The 17,687-nt window shown below is 40.1% G+C and overlaps 1 protein-coding gene across 1 annotated transcript in view; it reads right to left on the bottom strand.

Moving 5' to 3' along the window:
- Positions 1 to 17,687, bottom strand: part of GALNT12 (polypeptide N-acetylgalactosaminyltransferase 12) — a 52,735-nt gene that overhangs the window by 30,681 nt on the left and 4,367 nt on the right. Inside the window, exons 2-5 of the mRNA XM_065667803.1 lie at positions 6,813 to 6,982; positions 5,743 to 5,932; positions 2,524 to 2,709; positions 262 to 379 (exon numbers count right to left, since the gene is read on the bottom strand). Of these exons, the coding sequence (XP_065523875.1) occupies positions 262 to 379; positions 2,524 to 2,709; positions 5,743 to 5,932; positions 6,813 to 6,982 (664 nt within the window). The remainder of the gene's footprint in view (positions 1 to 261; positions 380 to 2,523; positions 2,710 to 5,742; positions 5,933 to 6,812; positions 6,983 to 17,687) is intronic.

Genomic DNA, 17,687 nt, shown 5'->3' with positions numbered 1-17,687 from the left:
CACCACTACTTAGATTTTATACTGGTGTTCAAAACAAAGACATGTTTTTAAAGATTGTTTTTAAATAGCTATTGGGAAGGAAAAACAGCTACAACAAAGTGTGGGAACAAGGAAAAGATTCATATAAATATCTCCCAAAATACTCTTTTAACACTTGCTTACATTATAGCTATCTCACCACGTAAAAGAGCGTGAAGAAAGACACAAGAAGCTTGTTTTTATTCTCAAGGAAAAAAAAAACCTTTCAATTGAGCCACTTACCCTGAATGAGAATTCAAGGTTTTCTCCTCCCCAGACTTCCATTCCTGTGTCATATGAACCAAGGTAATCAAAGTACTTCTTGCTCACAGAAAATAATCCACCTGCCATGGTCGGAGACCTACAAAAGAGAATCGTAACTCTGAACTGAATAAAAAAGCAAAACAATTAACAAACCAATGCAACGGATAAAAAATACAGTCTATTTTTATTTTCCATTTCTGTCTTTGCTGGACACAAAGTAACAGCTATCGAATGGTTATCATCAGGCCATTTAATTTTGTAGTAAAAAATTGGACCTGAAACAATGAAATCAGAGAAGATAAACATTGTGTTAATATAAATTTTTGCAATCACAGTGTCTTTGCAAGTGACAATAAATGACTCGTTTCTCACCTTCACGTAGTAGAACAAACTTTTTTCTGTGGCAGAATTATGAGTCAGCTCTGAAATTTTAAGTGCAATATCCTTATACATTTTACTTAAGTGATAAGTAAATATTTGTGCTTTAGTAATTAATAACAACTTTATTGATCCTATATCAAGCGGAAAATCTCTCAGACATCAAATAAGCAGGATTAAGTAAATATAACCCTAAAGAGACTTTTCTTTCCGAGATCTGTCCATCTGTATTTTTTGGGGGCGGAAAATCAGAGGTCAAGACCAGATCCTCATCAGACATCATAAGGCCCAGAGCTTCAGCAGACTTAAGGGATGTGCTTTCAGTAGGCTACTGTGTGCATATATACATAAGCTTGTATTTGTTCAGTATTGTCCCTAATTGTTTGCAGTCTTAAAAAATTACCCTCTTTAACGTGTCAAGCATATAATGCTGGTGGGAACTAAATTCATCTGACACTTCATGCATTTTACTGAACTGCTGTTGAGGTAAATACTAACAAATTCTATGTGCAGTGATCAGTTACTCTTAATCTGTCAAAACTAATTTTACCAGCCATCTTTTTGAAGTAACACTGTCTTACACTGTCATATGTTGTTTCAAAGAATGGAACAAGATGAGGTGAGACAGAAGGAAAAAACCCAAACTCTATAACCAGTCAAGCTCTTTGGTCTCACTCCAGATTTCATCTTTCCAAACATAGCTGTCAGTGACACCACTCTCGGCACTGCTGCTTTCTCCAGACACTTGCTGAGCTCACAGTCCTTGGGCTAACCATGAAGATTTATCCCTCATCATTTTCCCCTTGGCATGCCAAAGATAATTCTTCTTGTCATGGAAAATAAATGCATCATATATATATATCAAAGGCTTTAAAAACATTTACTCTATTTTGAAACTTTTTTTAAGGAGGAGGTAGCCTAATACATGTTGAGAAGGATTAAATTACTGCCTCACTTTTCCAACTGAAAAAGCCCCCTCAGTTGAAGATAAGTTCATTAATATTTGTGAAGTACTGGGTATTATTATCATCATAAGTAACCCGGAAAAGACCGAGAAAAATTAATCATTCTGTATTTGTTGCAGTCCACAAGGTATTATAAATAAAAGCAAAGACTAACAAAATCATGATGTTAAAAATGCCAAACACCTGCTTAATTTCTTACAATACACTGCTGAATACAGGAACCCTCAGCTATCAGGCCCTTTTCTATAGTGCCGAATTTCCAGAGGCACTGCTTGTACTCTTACCTTACCTCTCCTAAAAACACAGCATGGATTTATAAATTATATTGTTGACTACAACTTGTCTTAACACAAAACTAAAGCCCCCAAGACAGACATCCGTGTGAGCTCCTGAGCCCTTTAATAGAAACAATGGCGGGTAGAGCTGTACCATTTCATCTCAATAAAGAACTGGCAGGCTAGTTCACCTTTGAAAAGAGCTCAAGAAACCACCACTATCACTACAGCTTAGACAAAGTCTTCAAAACTACTTCCGCCTCCTCACTAGTTGATGATTTTTGTCCATTTTCATCATTAACTACGATACATTTTTTACAACATGGGTTAATCTGTTACAACCTTTCCATGTTTGAGTTTGCCTGCAGAAGCCAAGAGGTCACTTGTGCAATAAGGATTCTATATGGAAGATTACAGAGGAATTTCAGCTTTCAGAGAAATATTTTTCCAGGAGTATGGTAAGCTGGAGCTATTAAAAAAAAAATAAAAAAATAATGGAAGGAGAGGAACCAAAAATATGTCATTTTTAGTAATATGTTCATTTCTCAAACATTTTTCAGCACCTGGCATTTCCAAATGAAATCAAGAACATTCACAGTTTCAGAAGATGCATAAAATGTAACCTTATCACATCGGTCTTGGACTTCCTCCGCTTCTGTTCTCTTTCAGGGGTACTATGCCAAGTGAAGACCAGCCTCCAGTCAAATCCGCCAATCTGTGGCTCACCAGCATTTCCCAAGTACTCAAATGTATTCCAGTCAATAACATCAATAACAGGGCAGACAACAGCCGATTCTTCTTCCGCAATCCTAGTACGGTTTTAAAAGAAAAGGGTGACTTCCATTAGAAACTTATCCCAAAAATTATAACTGTCAAGAACAGAGAATGCCTGAATGCCAAAGAGCAAGTTTTAACTCCTTTACAGTTCATGCTGCAATACAAGGAAATAACGGCTACCAGAATAACTGGTAGGATGCATCAGGAGGATACATCAGGATGGACTCAGCTGTAGGCACCTGGCAAGCATCAATCTTCCTGGACAGTGGAAGCAAGGTATGCCAGATGGCTTGAGATAACACATTCAGCATCTGGCTTGGCTGCCATTGCCAGCACCATATTCTCAACAAAAATGTCTATTTTGTTTTGTACAGGCAGCTGTGTTTAACATATTAAGAGAGCAGCATGATTATATAGTCCTGCAAGGTTGAATAGTTAGCTAGCCGCTTGGCCCTTAAAAGTCAAGGTTGCTCTTGTAGCTGTGATCATCTGCAAAAAGTTATACTGAACACTACAACAGTAACTCAAAAAGAAGTAATGAGCTCAAACAAAAAGCCACGCAACATGGGAATTAGATCTCCAACAGCGAAACATACATGAAGGAGGCCTCCAGAAACTCTGGCAACATAGGTGATAAAAAGGAGAAACAAGGTAGTGCTGCAGAATAGCATACCTATCAGCAAGGCCGATCTAAAGATAGTTAAGATCTTTATCATTCTACAAATACAACAGAGCTGACAACATTTCCTGCAGGTCTGCTTCTACAAGGACATAAACACCTTGCTCCCTTTTCTCATTACCATGCAGGGCTTTCTGGATCCCTTTCCAAAAGCATTTCCCTTACCAAAGGCGGTGGGATTCCTTGCTTTTGCCTCAACCTCTGAAAAGGCCCCTCCCAATACTAGGAGAGAGAAACTTCAAGAGTGCAAGCTCAAGCTATGTTCTCTTAAATCACTCTTTAGCAATCTTCTCTACACCAGCCTCAGACATCTCCCATTAGTTCAATGAAACAAAGTGACTTTAAGATTCTTGTACTTTTTTTAGCCCTGATTTTCTGATATGCATATTCCAGAGAAGAAGGAAAACTGAATGCATTATTTTGCCAAACAAGGAAGAGATGTGAGTATCTGTCATTCAAAAAGAGCTTGTTTCTCATGAGATTATTAAGCTTAAAACCCACAGGCTGACCAAAGGGCTCCAACTGTGAAATTAGAGCAGCTTATGATGGTTAAATGCATCAGAGAAAAGCAGTGGCTCCAAAGAAGTATTGTCTGAGCTGAGACAGAATGCCTTAAGTATGAAATGGTCTCTTGTTGCCAGAGGGAAGATGCAACACAGCTGTTTTCTTCTTTAGAATCTGCCATTGAAATCTTGTTTGGTAGAGCACACAAAAGGGCTTATACAAATATTTTTATCTCCTGTCTCACTTGCATACAACTTATGTACAAAGCAATGAGAATGATACGTACACAGAGGGAAAAAATCCCAATAAACTGTAAAAATGCTTTGTTGCTCCTGTAAATGAAAAGGAGTAAAGATTAGTAGCTGGCACATTATTTCAGTTATGAAAGGAAACAGGTAAGTGAAAGGGCATCACCTTTTCTGTAAGTTAAGAATTAACTAGATGAGACAATGCACAGGCAGCTTACAAATACAACTATGTTTGCACTGCAAAATGCTAACACTGCTATACTGCTCCCACACATTTCAGTCAGATACACCATGCAAAGATCCCCTTAGAGATGTATGGCTGCATCTGTAGCTAGAAGGACAAAAATTCCAAGACACAACCTATGCTAACTTTTTACAGCAGGTGAATTATTGCACTTAAAATTATCCCAATCCTTCCTCAAGATTGCCATCTAGTGGCTTGCTGAAGAAGTGAATAAATTACAGAACCATCTCCACAATTATGTACTGATATTTTCTTCAGAAGACAGTCTTTAAAACTATGCTTATTCTTTGCTTTTTACCCCTTTTCCTTTGTTCACGTTATCTAAATTATTCATAGCTAACCCAAAGGAATCTGGACTATATTTGGTGTGAAAGTCAGAAACAAATTAAATATGACAATTTATAAATTATTCCAGATACGATTTCAAATGGGCATGAAGAGTTTGAGAATACAAGTTCCACTAGGAATCAGAAAGACCTGCATGCCTCAAGACAGTCTATTCTTTTGAAAATCTCTCTCCAGTTTGCACAGGGCTGTTTTTAATGGTCCTTCTCTGAAGCTTACAGAACCTGGTGGGAAACTTTATATGATGCAAATCGAACCTCTGACCTTGAGGAAAGGATTGTACTGTATCTATCAGTATCTGCTAATAGCATCCAAAGGGGTGAAGACATAAGCTTTATGCTTTCAGCAGACAGGGCAAAAGCAACACAGCTTTGTTCGTGTGATGTAGGTGCAGCAGCAAGGTGTAGCAGTGGCTAACTGACAGCAAGAAGTGTATGGCTGCTGACTACACACAAGTGAGGCTTTAAGAATATAGTAATTATTCTGAGTTGTAATACAGAGCCGATATTCTGGTTTTTAGGGGGTTTTGTTGGGGATTGGGAACAGTGACCCATGACAGATGGGTCCAAGCAGAAGTCAGTATTGACATATTAACTCCTCCCTGTCCTATCAGTTCTGATGCTTTATATCAGAACTGGTTTGGAAAGATGGATTCGCTCAGGACTTGGAAGATGAAGTTTACTGACTTCTATTCCAATCTGCTTACATTCATGTTGCCCTGCAATAGGGGATACATCTTTTCAGACCTTCTTATCCACCATCCAGGCTGACAGAAGGAACTACACTTCCCAAGATAGTTTCAAAGCTGGGGGAGCATTCCTCTGCCTCAAAATTAAACTTTCTCTTTTCTGAAGAAAAAGAGCAGGCTGGAGCAAACAAAAATCCACCTCCTGCTCTTCCATTCGCTACCCAACCTCCAGGAGACAAACATTTGCAGTGCCTCAGGGACCAGACTGTGGTAACCTTCAGTAAATGTCTGCACAGAGTCATTTTTTCCAGCTCAGAAGCATGCCAAACTGTCTCTTCTCCCAGAGCATCACCTTACCTTGCCAGCAGTGGCTCCAGCCAGCCCTCGTGGCATTCACAGTGGCAGTCCAGGAATGTCAGTATGTCTCCTTTCGCCACAGACGCACCCAGCAGCCGGGCTCGAACCAGCCCCTCTCGCTTGTTTGCACGGATAAGACGCACCTTGCGCAAGCCTGCCACATAGTTTTCCAAAGTCTCCTTTAAATGTTCTGGAACAGCACAGAAAAAGACAAAAAATTAGTTATAGAACAATTGGTTTAGGTGATGCCACAGAAAGCTCCTTTTTTCAGTAGCATATTACTTATGCAGTGAATCTTAAGCTCTGATTCTGCTACACTGTCCGTGTTAGGAAGGTACAAGGAAAAAGCACAGAACTTGAACGGATGCTGATCACTGTTACTTTTAAGAAACTGAGTGCTCCATATTCTCCCCTGTGATTAGTTTTCAAACTAAATGCTTCTCAAACATTATGTGAAACTTTACACATTAAAGTTCTATTCTTAAAACAATTCATGGGTGGCGGAAAATGCCACCATCATCTTTGTGTCCCGTAATTGAAAAGAAAACATAACCAGGTAGCTCTCACTATAGACACCAAGGCAACCTTAGAGCAATTGAAACTTGCCCAAATTAGGAAACCTGAAATGCTCTGACCAACCTGTAGGTTATCTATATATGCAAGCAGTCATGTTACAACACAGCAAATGTGCTTCCCTATTCTAAACTAAATTTGGTCCGGAAGTGAAACATTCCACCGGCATGCTCCAAGAAAAACTGTTTTCCAGTTAGATGCCTACGTTGTACCATTTTATGGCATGTTACTCAAACTACCTTTTTCTCCCATGGACTGGAGCACTGGAACAGGCTGCCCAGGGGGGTTGTGGAGTCTCCTACGTTAGAGATACTCAAGGCCCGCCTGGACAAGTTCCTGTGTGATGTACTCTAGGTTACCCTGCTCTTGCAGGGGGGTTGGACTAGATGATCTTTTGAGGTCCCTTCCAACCCTTGGGATTCTGTGATTCTGTGATGGACTGGCTGACTAAAATAACCCCATCAACAATCAACATTATTTAGGATTATTCTTCCTACCTTTGTCACTGTAATCATCTACAAGGATAATTTCTTCCAAAAGCATATCTGGAGATGTCTCAAGAACACTATGAACAGTTCGTAGAAGTGTTGACCAAGCCTCATTATAGAAAGCTATCACAACAGAGGTCTTCGGCAGGCTATAATAGTCATACTTCTTCTCTCTGCACCTGTAAGGGAGGGGATTACATTTAGTACAGTGCAAAAGCATTTGATAACCTTCAGATAACTATTCTCAAATGCAGATTTTGTATGCTACTTATTAACCGTAAGCAAGAACATATAAAGGATATTAAAAGAACTGTATGTACATGGAGAAGTCATGCTAACACCTTCAGGAAGCTGGTTTTCCAGAAGTCCCATTTCTGCAGCACAATTATTACTAAAATTCTGCAACCCCCTCAATGTCTAAAAAGAAAAATAAAAGGAGATATTCTGGGCTGGTGTATGTGCAGTAGCTGTCTTTGCACAATATTACCTCAAGTAGGAGAACAAGCAATGGCCAAAATATGCCTCAAATAATAGAAAAATAAAACCAAAGTGCAGTAAAAACAGTAGCATGTATTACTGATAATTTGTGTTTTGGAAAATAAGTGCTAGATGGTAAAAAAGTAACTGTTAAGGAACAGCAACATAGAAAGAAATCGGCAACAGAACTGAGACGTATGTACACTGAAGCAGAATTTGGGAAGACCACAGAACTGCCAAGATATTATATAGTGAAATCAGCAAAAATCACACAGACATAAAAACACACGTTTTGGCTCTGCAGAGAGCCAGGAAGTTTGCAAACCTTTGGATTAAGCTCCAGAATGTATTTCCTATAAATATATACATATACATGAATTTCCCTAAATGAACATAAGGATGCCAAGAAATTTACAGCTGCGCCAAATGTATAAATTCATAAAGATTTCCCTTGTCTGAAAGAATTTTAAAATAATGACAGTATTTATTACCATTTCTTCCTTTTTCTTGAATCATTCTGTATAAGCAGCTTTCTTCAAAACCAAGAAAAATGGTTTAGAGATGTTTGATTTTTCTTATACCTTAACCTTTATGTCTGGACTCAGTGGGGCTTGTAAGGGGCAGGACATACTTCAGCTTCTTCTGACTGCTAGATCACAATAGATGCTGAAGCAGGTAGGACATCCCTCCTACCAAACCAGAACAGCAGCAAGTCCTCCAAAAGAACAAAGAAGGAAACCAGAGCTGACCAGTAGAAAATGTGACAGTAAAACCCCGTAGGTTGATTTAAGGGAATCAAAATTCCCCCAAACACCCAGAAAATTACATTAAAAGAAAACTGCTGACTGACAGCATATTGAGAATATATTTACTAGGTGTTTGATGCTGCTGTGTTTGCGATAAAGACTTACAGGTGTCTTTAAAGATTAAGCAATACCTACTAACATCTGTGGCGGAGAAAGGAAATAAAAAAGTCTAAATATTTGTAAAATTAAAATTCTTATGAGGAAAGTATCTATCAAGTACTTTAGTACAATATACCTAAAATATCATCCAGAGGGACCTTGACACACTTGTGAGGTGGGCTGATGCCAACCTTATGAAGTTCAACGATGCCAAGTGCAAGGTCCTACATCTGGGTCAGAGCGATCCCAAGCACAGCTACAGGTTGGGCAGAGAAGAGATTCAGAGCAGCCCTGTGGAGAAGGACTTGGGGGTGTTGGTTGATGAGAAACTGAACATGAGCCAGCTTCAGTGTGTGCTCACAGCCCAGAAAGCCAACCGTATCCTGGGCTGCATCAAAAGGAGCGTGACCATAAGGTCAAAGGAGGTGATCCTGCCCCTCTGCTCTCCTGAGACCTCACCTGGAGTACTGTGTGCAGTTCTGGTGTCCTCAACTTAAAAAGGACATGGAACTGCTGGAACAAGTCCAGAGGAGGGCCACGAGGATGATCAGGGGACTGGAGCACCTCCCGTATGAAGACAGGCTGAGGAAGTTGGGGCTGTTCAGCCTGGAGAAGAGAAGGCTGCATGGAGACCTCATAGCAGCCTTCCAGTATCTGAAGGGGACCTATAGGGATGCTGGGGAGGGACTCTTCATTAGGGACTGTAGTGATAGGACAAAGGGTAATGGGTTAAAACTTAAACAGGGGAAGTTTAGATTGGATATAAGGAAGAAGTTCTTTACTGTAAGGGTGGTGAGGTGCTGGAATGGGTTGCCCACGGAAGTTGTGAATGCTCCATTCCTAGCGGTGTTCAAGGCCAGGTTGGACAAAGCTTTGGGCTACATGGTCTAGTGGAAGATATCCCTGCCCATGGCAGGGGGTTGGAACTCAATGATCTTTAAGGTCCTTTCCAACCCAACCCATTCTGTGATTCAATAAAATTAGGAAGTAATGAGGAGAAATGACACTTGGGCAGAGGAGGCACACAGAAGGCTGCTTCTCAAAGATGAAAGGAATGCTGTGCAACAACACTCATTGTATATGATGTGTATGCATGCATACACCATAGAGATATACACAGACAGGTAAATACACATACACACATTGATACAATGAACTACAAAAATTCCCATCCCTCCAAGCTGTAACCTGTCCTGAGGCAAATAGGGACATCCCCACAGAGAACTGCTTCACACCAATACCTGGTGACAGAAGTGATTTGTTTTGCCAAATGTTCCTGTATGAATACATAAAAAAGGAGTGACATTTTAATTAACTTCTTTTTAATGCAGAAAAACCTACTGTACGAATACAGTTTTAGAAATACATGTTTACTTTAGCCTATTGAAAACATTTCTATTCAGTACTGCCAGGAAAAAATTCTTCTTATATGTCACAGTCACTTATACCAGGTAATTTCAGTTAATTTCTTGATGAAAATGGGATAATCTTTACCTACCCATTTTAGAACACCGAAAGAAAAAAAAATAAAATTCAAAAAACTCCAGGAAAGCTTTCTCTGGAAAATACATCAGAAAGATTCATGGAATAATAAGGTTGTATCGCATTATTTAAAAAGGGAAATCCAAAAGGTCTAAAGAAGTTGATAAGCCTAATTATAGACTAAAGAATTCAATGGATTTGTCTGAAAATTATATGCTGGAGATGGGAAACATAATCTGGCACAGAGCAAGGCAATCCCCAAACTGTTTGTGATTCACTGTGCATAGCTGCCTCCTTCACTGTGTATACACCACACTGTGGGAAAAGGTCAGCCTCCTGGGGAACATACCAGAGTACACGTTTCTTAGGTTTCTGAATTCAAGAAAGAGGACTATTTAATAGCTACACGGTGGAAGGCAGCACACAAGTGCAGAGAAGCATCTCTCCAGGGCAGCAGGGCAGGCTGCTGGCTGGCATAGCCACTCTGCACGGAGATGTGGCTAGATCCCTAGCTGCCTACTTACCACAGCAGGCTGGTGGGACAAGGCTGAAGAAAGAAAACATCTCTCACCTTGCTTATTGAAATACATACAGCACAACTGAAAGCTTAGCCCTTCAGTATATTTAACTTTATTCTGGGGAAATACTGCATTCAGTTCCCAGCATAAGGAGGACACAGACCTGCTGGAGCGAGTCTAGAGGAATGCCATGAAGATGATTATAGGGCTGGAGCACCTCCCCTGTGAACACAGGCTGAGAGAGTTGGGCTTGTTCAGCCTGGAAAAGAGAAGACTCTGGGGAGATCCTAGAGGAGCCTTCCAGTAACTAGAGGGGGCCTGTAAGAAATCTGGAGAGGGACTTTTTATAAGGGCAGGTAGTGACAGGACAAGTTGGAATGGCTTTAAGTTGAGAGAGGGTAGAATTACATTAGCTATGAGGAAAAAACCTTTACTGTGAGGCTGGTGAGGCACTGGAACAGGTTGCCCAAAAAAGATGTGGCTGCCCTATCCCTGGCAGTGCTCAAGGCCAGGTTGGACAAGGCTTGGAGCAACCTGGTCTAGTGGACCATGCCCCTGCCCATGTCAGGGGGGTTGGCACTAGATCATCTTTAAGGTCCCTTCCAACCCAAACCATTCTATGAAAACTAATCACCACATACTGACGAACTAAAACTGCAAAACTTTTACTTAACAAAGAAACAAAAAACAAAAAAATCCCAAAAAATAGTTACTCAACTCCTATGCATATTTGCATGTTTATCTCAGAATTAATTTCCAAGACATGTATTCCTTATTAGATTGATACAAGATCTCAATTGCTCACAGTCTCAAATGTTGTTGCTGAAATGAAGCACACTTTTCCTCATCTTTCTCTACCGAAAGAAATTTCAAAGACTTTTGCTAAATCTTAAAAAATAATCCCACAGGAGAAATCACAAACCAAAAGCATTTAAACCCTGGAAAAATAGTAGTGCAAGAAAATCTAAAAACCCCTAAGGAATCCCTGAAATGGAAATACTTAGAGAAGTGTTGTTGAATAAAAATTAAGCAGCATGCACACGGACACTAAACGTTACCACTTCACAAGATACACAAGCTTCAGAAAAACCACTACAAGTATGAAACCTGACTTAAAGCCCAGTAGTCATAAGTCATCTTTCCCATTTCCCAAGTCCTATTTACAACAGAACTACTTTAGCAAATCTGTATCCACCTTAGCAAACTTCAGGATGTATTTTTATTCTCTGTGTGTATCCAAGCTCCCACCTTCCAAGTGAATCTTTTCACTCCTACTTTGGGTTATTTAGAAAAACAAATGCATTATGAGTTACAGTATGTCATTAAAATGACAGGAAGGATACAAACTAGTAACAGCACTCCCAAAGTATGTTTTCGCAGATACCGGGACTGTGTATTTATACTGCCTGGATTGCAAGCTGCTTCTGGCTTCTGATTAAGGCACTCTTCAGTGCCACCCTCAGATGTGTAACACTGTCCTTTCCCAATACAGGGAATCATGTTAAGACAGGATTAATTGCATCTCACATTAGGCATCTAAAAGCTAGGTGCCAACTTTGATCTAATCATCTGGACTCTGCATGTCCTTAAAGATAGATCCAGAAGGCAATTCACCTCACCCTCCTTAAGCCATCGGCAGACAAACAGACCTTTGTGGATCCCCTTCTCCCCCTTGTCTATAGAACAAATAAACTTAACTTTCCTATAACTAAAGTTAAATGACAGGAAACCACCTTATAATCCACAAAACAAACACCCAAGTGAAAAAACGTATGCATGTTGAATGAGTTCATTTTCTTCAGAGAAGTACACGTATCTTTAGTCAAGCTGATTTTGGAAAGTTACTAGGAACAGAATCAGTCACTTAGGAAAATCTTATTGACATCACACATGAGCAACCTTTTTTGAAGCCAGCAAAAGAAAGACTGAAGTTTTAAATAGGAGTGGGATGACGCTGAAAACCACTGATACAGAACAGATAGCAACGATAACAGATAACGCAATGCAAAGGAGTGACACCTGCTCAGCCTCTGCCCTCCAACAGCTCCTGTTCTCTGCTGCCCCACAAGCAGAGTCCTTGTGCACGGCAGAGCTGCACCAGAAAAAACACAGCCAGCGTGGCCCTAATCACTTCCCAGGGAGTGGGTTGGGACACTGCCCTGCTCCAGCACCAGCCTGCTTCTGCATCCTCCTCCATTTCCCCCAGGCACTCTCTGACACACTTGGTGGATGTTCCAGGAATCCTCCTGCTTGATCACTGTGACTTAAAAGACTGGTATCAAACAAGAAATGTCAAAAAGACATAGCTTTTGTTTACTACAATGTATACTACACCAAACATCCACATTTTTAAATTCTAACCGTATTCATCCACAAATCTTTAAATCTCTAGATGGAGAAAGGGAGTAACGCTGGTACATACCTGAACACAAACTTAAAACCACGTTCACTACGTACCATCTTTCCTTGATCTTTCACTATAGCATTTACTCAAACATCTAACTCCATAAAATACAAACTGAAGCAAAGCATGTAAAGATGTATCATCATACATCCACATTCCTGTGGGTTGTTTTATCTTTTTACATTGCATTTGCAAGTCATGGTCTAACTGAGATGATATGACTGACAAGTTTAATAATTTAACCTTGGAATCTACTACACTACAAAGTCTTCTGTTAGCAAGTTTTAAAATAGGTTATTTATTAGAAACTGAGGAGATATCAGTCAGGAAATGCCTAAACAAAATTAAATGGGCTATTTTGGAGTACATTTGCGTCAATTAATGTAATCACTCAATTTATTTCATTGTAAGGAGCTGTTTCTCTTAGAGATGTGTATCTATACACAGGGAGAGTATGAATGCGTGCACACCGGGCATGCTGCCATGACTTAATTAGGAGTGGTTGCTGACATACTTTTATGTAAGACTTTCACCACAAGTGCAACAATGCAGCAAGAGAAAAAACATTTTTAACCTCCAAATTTGATGCTCTATATGCAAAGTTCCTCATATTTTAAGAAAAAATATGAAATGTTTTGTGGGTTTTCAAAGATTTGTTACAAATATAATCTGTTCATAAATTATTTAATGTTTTATAAAGATACACTATGTAAGTTTTGCTTTTGAACTTTCAATGCAAATGCCAGAGAATGCAGGCAAGTTCAAGATTGCATAGCTTCTCTCAAGAAGATCAAAACAGCACGTGTCACTGCTGTATCTTATTTAATGTGATTTAAGTGACTAGGGTATGTGACATTGCCATATGTGCACCATCACAGTGTCATGTAGCAAACACTGCTAGGGACCTACTTCAGGCTGGGTTTCACATGGTGGGCTAGGAACCAGGTTTGCTGGGTTTGTTATGGTGGGCTGTGGACATGCTGACTCACAACATAACCTCCTTTTCCTTTGAACAGAGTTAAGGCATTTAAATAAACAGCAGATGCCCTTTTAGTAAGAAGTGTGCTCAAATGTGGCATTTTGTATGACTGAGCTAGAATAATGGCAGCAGCCATGGGCATCTCAATCTAGTTTTACCTTATCATAGAATCATTTAAGTTGGAACAGACCTTCAAGATCATCGAGTCCAACCGCTAATCCAGAACTGCCAAGTCCACTGCAAAACCATGTTCCTAAACACCACATCTACAAGTCTTTTAAATACCCTCAGGGATAGGCACCTTCTCCACTCCCACCCCATAGACTGCAGAGCCAGCAATAAGGACTCAGGGGTCTGCCAGGTATCTTTACCCAAGAGAAAACACCTTCCTCTCCCACCCTCACAAAGCCACAGCAAAGGAAACAGCTGTGTTGGGGTCCTCTTCTCCCCCCTTTCTCTACTTCTCCCTTCCCCCCTGCCCCCAGTAGCAGCAGCAGCAGCTTAGGGTTCAGCAGGTATACCAGTGAGCATCCTAAGCTCACCAGCCCAACAGAGGTCACAGAGCTGGTTTCTGATTCACCGTGCAGAGTTTCAGAGGCCGTGTTAACTGTTTCAGGCTGACCATGTATTTGAACAGCCACTCCTCACCCCTCCCTGGGGGAAGGCAACCTACGGGTAAAATCTAGCGCATCAGCCAAAAGCGACACAGCCTTACTACATCAAAACCTGAGATACAGAAGTGTGGTGTTTCCAGTGAAATTAAAGGTTATGATAAAGCAGATTATTCTTACCTCCTCCAAACACTACCCAACTTTTCATGCTCATTTATTTTTTCACATAAAAACTACCTTGAGCCAACTGTCAGTCCCTGGGGTTTGGGAGGGGGAGACACCAAAACCCAAAAGTGTCTTACCTGCACATGGAAAGGCTGCAGCTGGTTTTGCACACCTGCTTACCCCAAGCGTGTTCAGGTATTACAGAAGAAAGTAATGACATTGACAGAAGGTGTGTCTTGGTCCAACTAGCAAAGCAGATAGCAGCAAGGTGCTGATTAACTGACAGAATGGTTGAATTACTGGGGAAAGGCTGGAACACGCAAGCAGTGCTTCCCCACCACTCAGTCCCACCCTGGTCAAATGCTCCCTAAATTGTGTCAGCTGAAACAAACCACATTAGGAGAGAGACCCCCAGTAGAGTCTATGACACCATGATATGATCAAGCCCCTGAAAACAGAGGCTAGACAGACTGTGGAATGGCTTTCCAGATTATTTGATGTTTTAAAGAACAACTCTCCCAGTGACAGTAAGATCTTGACAAGACAAACTGCCAAACACCATTTTAAGATATCAGACAATAAAGGGCTAGTAAAAAAGAAAAACCCCAACATTGTGAGAAGCAAGGAAGAAAGCTGGGAAGCCTGAAATAGAAGAAAATATTTGCAAATAATTAAAAAAAAAAAAAATCTGTTTAAGACAGATTAAAAATGCATTAAGAAAAACTTGTCTAGAAAGCTCACTCAGGAGGGTGGACTAAGTCTATACCCTAAAATCCACAAATTCAAGAAAACCATAGTTCCTCCTAATTCAAAATTGTTAGGAAAAGGCAGTGGAATTCCCTACCTAGCAGATGTGCAGATAAGAAGGAATTTCTGCCTGCGTCCCCTGGGAAAAGCCTTTTTTTTTTTTTTCTTTTGCTGGTTTAAAACATCTTGCTCAAACGGTCAAATTGGTTTGCAATTTTCTTCCAAGGCAGTGAGATACACTTACACAGAACCTTACAATTCCCTACACCTACATTCAGGAACGTACTTTCATGCAATCTGATTCAGGGCAAGAAAAATATCTTGCAAAGTAATATAATAACTGACCTAAGTTACTGTACCTGTCACTAACAGTAGGGTGTGAATGCACCTGATCCTGACAGGAAATTGTGTATGGCAAAGGCACTGTTTGAATAAAGAAAAAAACAATCTTAACTTGTGGTTACTATCACTAATCCGGGAACTTAGGTTAAAAATGAAACCAATGCAGACATCAGAGGAAGCTGAGAATTTCTATCGGAAAGCGTAAAGAAAAACAGTCCAAAAAAATAACCATTTGAGCTCTTGTGGAAAATGTCTGCAGGTGACTATTAAATGAAAGCACAGTGACAAAGCAAACTGACACATTTTTACAGAAGACAGGAAACAAAAAATAGTAAAATAACCTAAATATCATTGTGCTTTGTGTTTTGGAGGGAAGGGATGAGCTGGCAAGCTCAAGCTGCTGCAGATAAGTTCTCCAAAGAGCTCACTTTTTCCTACATACATCATAAAATAAATATATATATATATATATATATAAAAATAAAAATCTCTGCAGCTATTTCACCTTTAAATAACAGATGAAAGAGAAGCTCTTGGGTGAAGACAGGCAGTCAGGGTGGGCTGAGGAGGAAATACCCGGCTGCTGCATCACTTCCTGTAACAGGTCAGGTTAAACTCCCGGCAGGAGCAGCATGCCCACCAAAATCAGATGCTGTGATTTTTGGAGTAGAAGAGGGACCAAAACCTAGTCTTGAGGATTATTCTAGGAATTTGCTAGCGAGATACTATCAGATGAGTAGGTGCATTATTGCGTATTTACAACCCAGTAAACAAAACAAACCATGGTAGCGACTGTAAGAGAATGACACTCAAATCAGGGAACAGATAGGAAAAGCAGTTTTGAAAGTCAGAAAACTCTTAGCACAAGATCGTTACACTAAACCCACAATCTCTCCAAACCTAAATCATAATATAAGCATAAATCATGGTGACAAAGAAATGTAAGCATTTGTATAGATCTATTGATATACAGACACTTTAATTATACAAATACTTAAATATATATAAAAACATACACATATAAAACATACACATAAAACCAGACTCTCTCTCCAAGACATACAAAATTATCTAGAATTAAAGAACAGATCTCTAAAGCTTTTTTTAATAACTGCTAATTATTACGCAGACCACATTCAATATTTTGGGGGCTTCTGTGGCAACTCAAAATCACTTCCCAGGTAAGGAAAGACAGAAAAGACTTGCAAATCCATTTGCTTGTGAGTACAAGTGAAATGACGCCAAAGGGCTGATTCAGGCTTCTACCATGAGACAGCACAAAATGCTGAGTTGGCACAAAAGTGCCTATCCCTGCCTTGTTCCTTTTGTAACAAGAGTCAGCCAAAAGAAGGCTGGTGTGATTTTACAGAAATCATTCCTGAAACAAATTTGCAATGGGACCCTACTGTGAGAAATGTAGAAAGAAAAAAGAGAAGGCAGAAAGTCTACAATCAGGAACAATGCTTGAGAATGGTCCTTGGTCTAAAAGAACCCAAACAGAAAACCAGGAGAACTATTTCTTACACATTGCAATAAACTATAAAAGGCTATGTAAGAGACCTTATCAGTTTGCTGCCTAATCCTGCAGTCCTGTAAAATAAGCATGCAACAAGAAGCCCCCCACAGGACAGGATGCAGCTAGGATGCTGCATGGGGCAAGCAGAGCAGCCGTGGCGAAAAAGCACAGCTCAGAGTTCATCCCGGTGCATTCAGAGGGCATCAGTCCCAGCAGGACCCTCAGTAAGCCAATGGCTGATGGGGGATGATTGCTTGGTCTAAACCTGCTATAATTGCTGCTTCCCATATGGCATAAACTCAAGAAGTGAAGGATAGACACTGGGAAGACAACCTGGGCCATCTAGACAACATTACGATCAGGAAGTGAAATTCAGTGTGGCAGTGATGTAGTCTTGAAAGAGATGCCTAGAGAGGCTGCTGAATCTCCATCCTTGGAGACCGCTCAAATTTGACATGACAAGGATGGCCCTTAGCCACTGAGGTTGCCCTGCTTCAAGTAAGAGGATGAAGTAGACACTGCAGAAGTTCCTTTCAACTTCCTTCATTATCTGACCCTCTGGCATATTTCACTTTCAGCATTGTACAAACTGTATCACCATTTAGTAATTTCCTTACATTCTTAAGCATCAGATTTTACCAAAAAGACCATTTTTTATAGTTTATGCATGTTTATTTAATTTGGTTATATGCTTAAATGTATATATTTATGTATACATGTAAGTACATACATGCATAT

This window comes from Lathamus discolor, chromosome 2 (genome assembly GCF_037157495.1).
Source record: "Lathamus discolor isolate bLatDis1 chromosome 2, bLatDis1.hap1, whole genome shotgun sequence".
NCBI classification, from domain to species: domain Eukaryota; kingdom Metazoa; phylum Chordata; class Aves; order Psittaciformes; family Psittacidae; genus Lathamus; species Lathamus discolor.
Note: the sequence above shows the minus strand (reverse complement) of the source record. Positions and strands in the feature narration are given on the sequence as shown.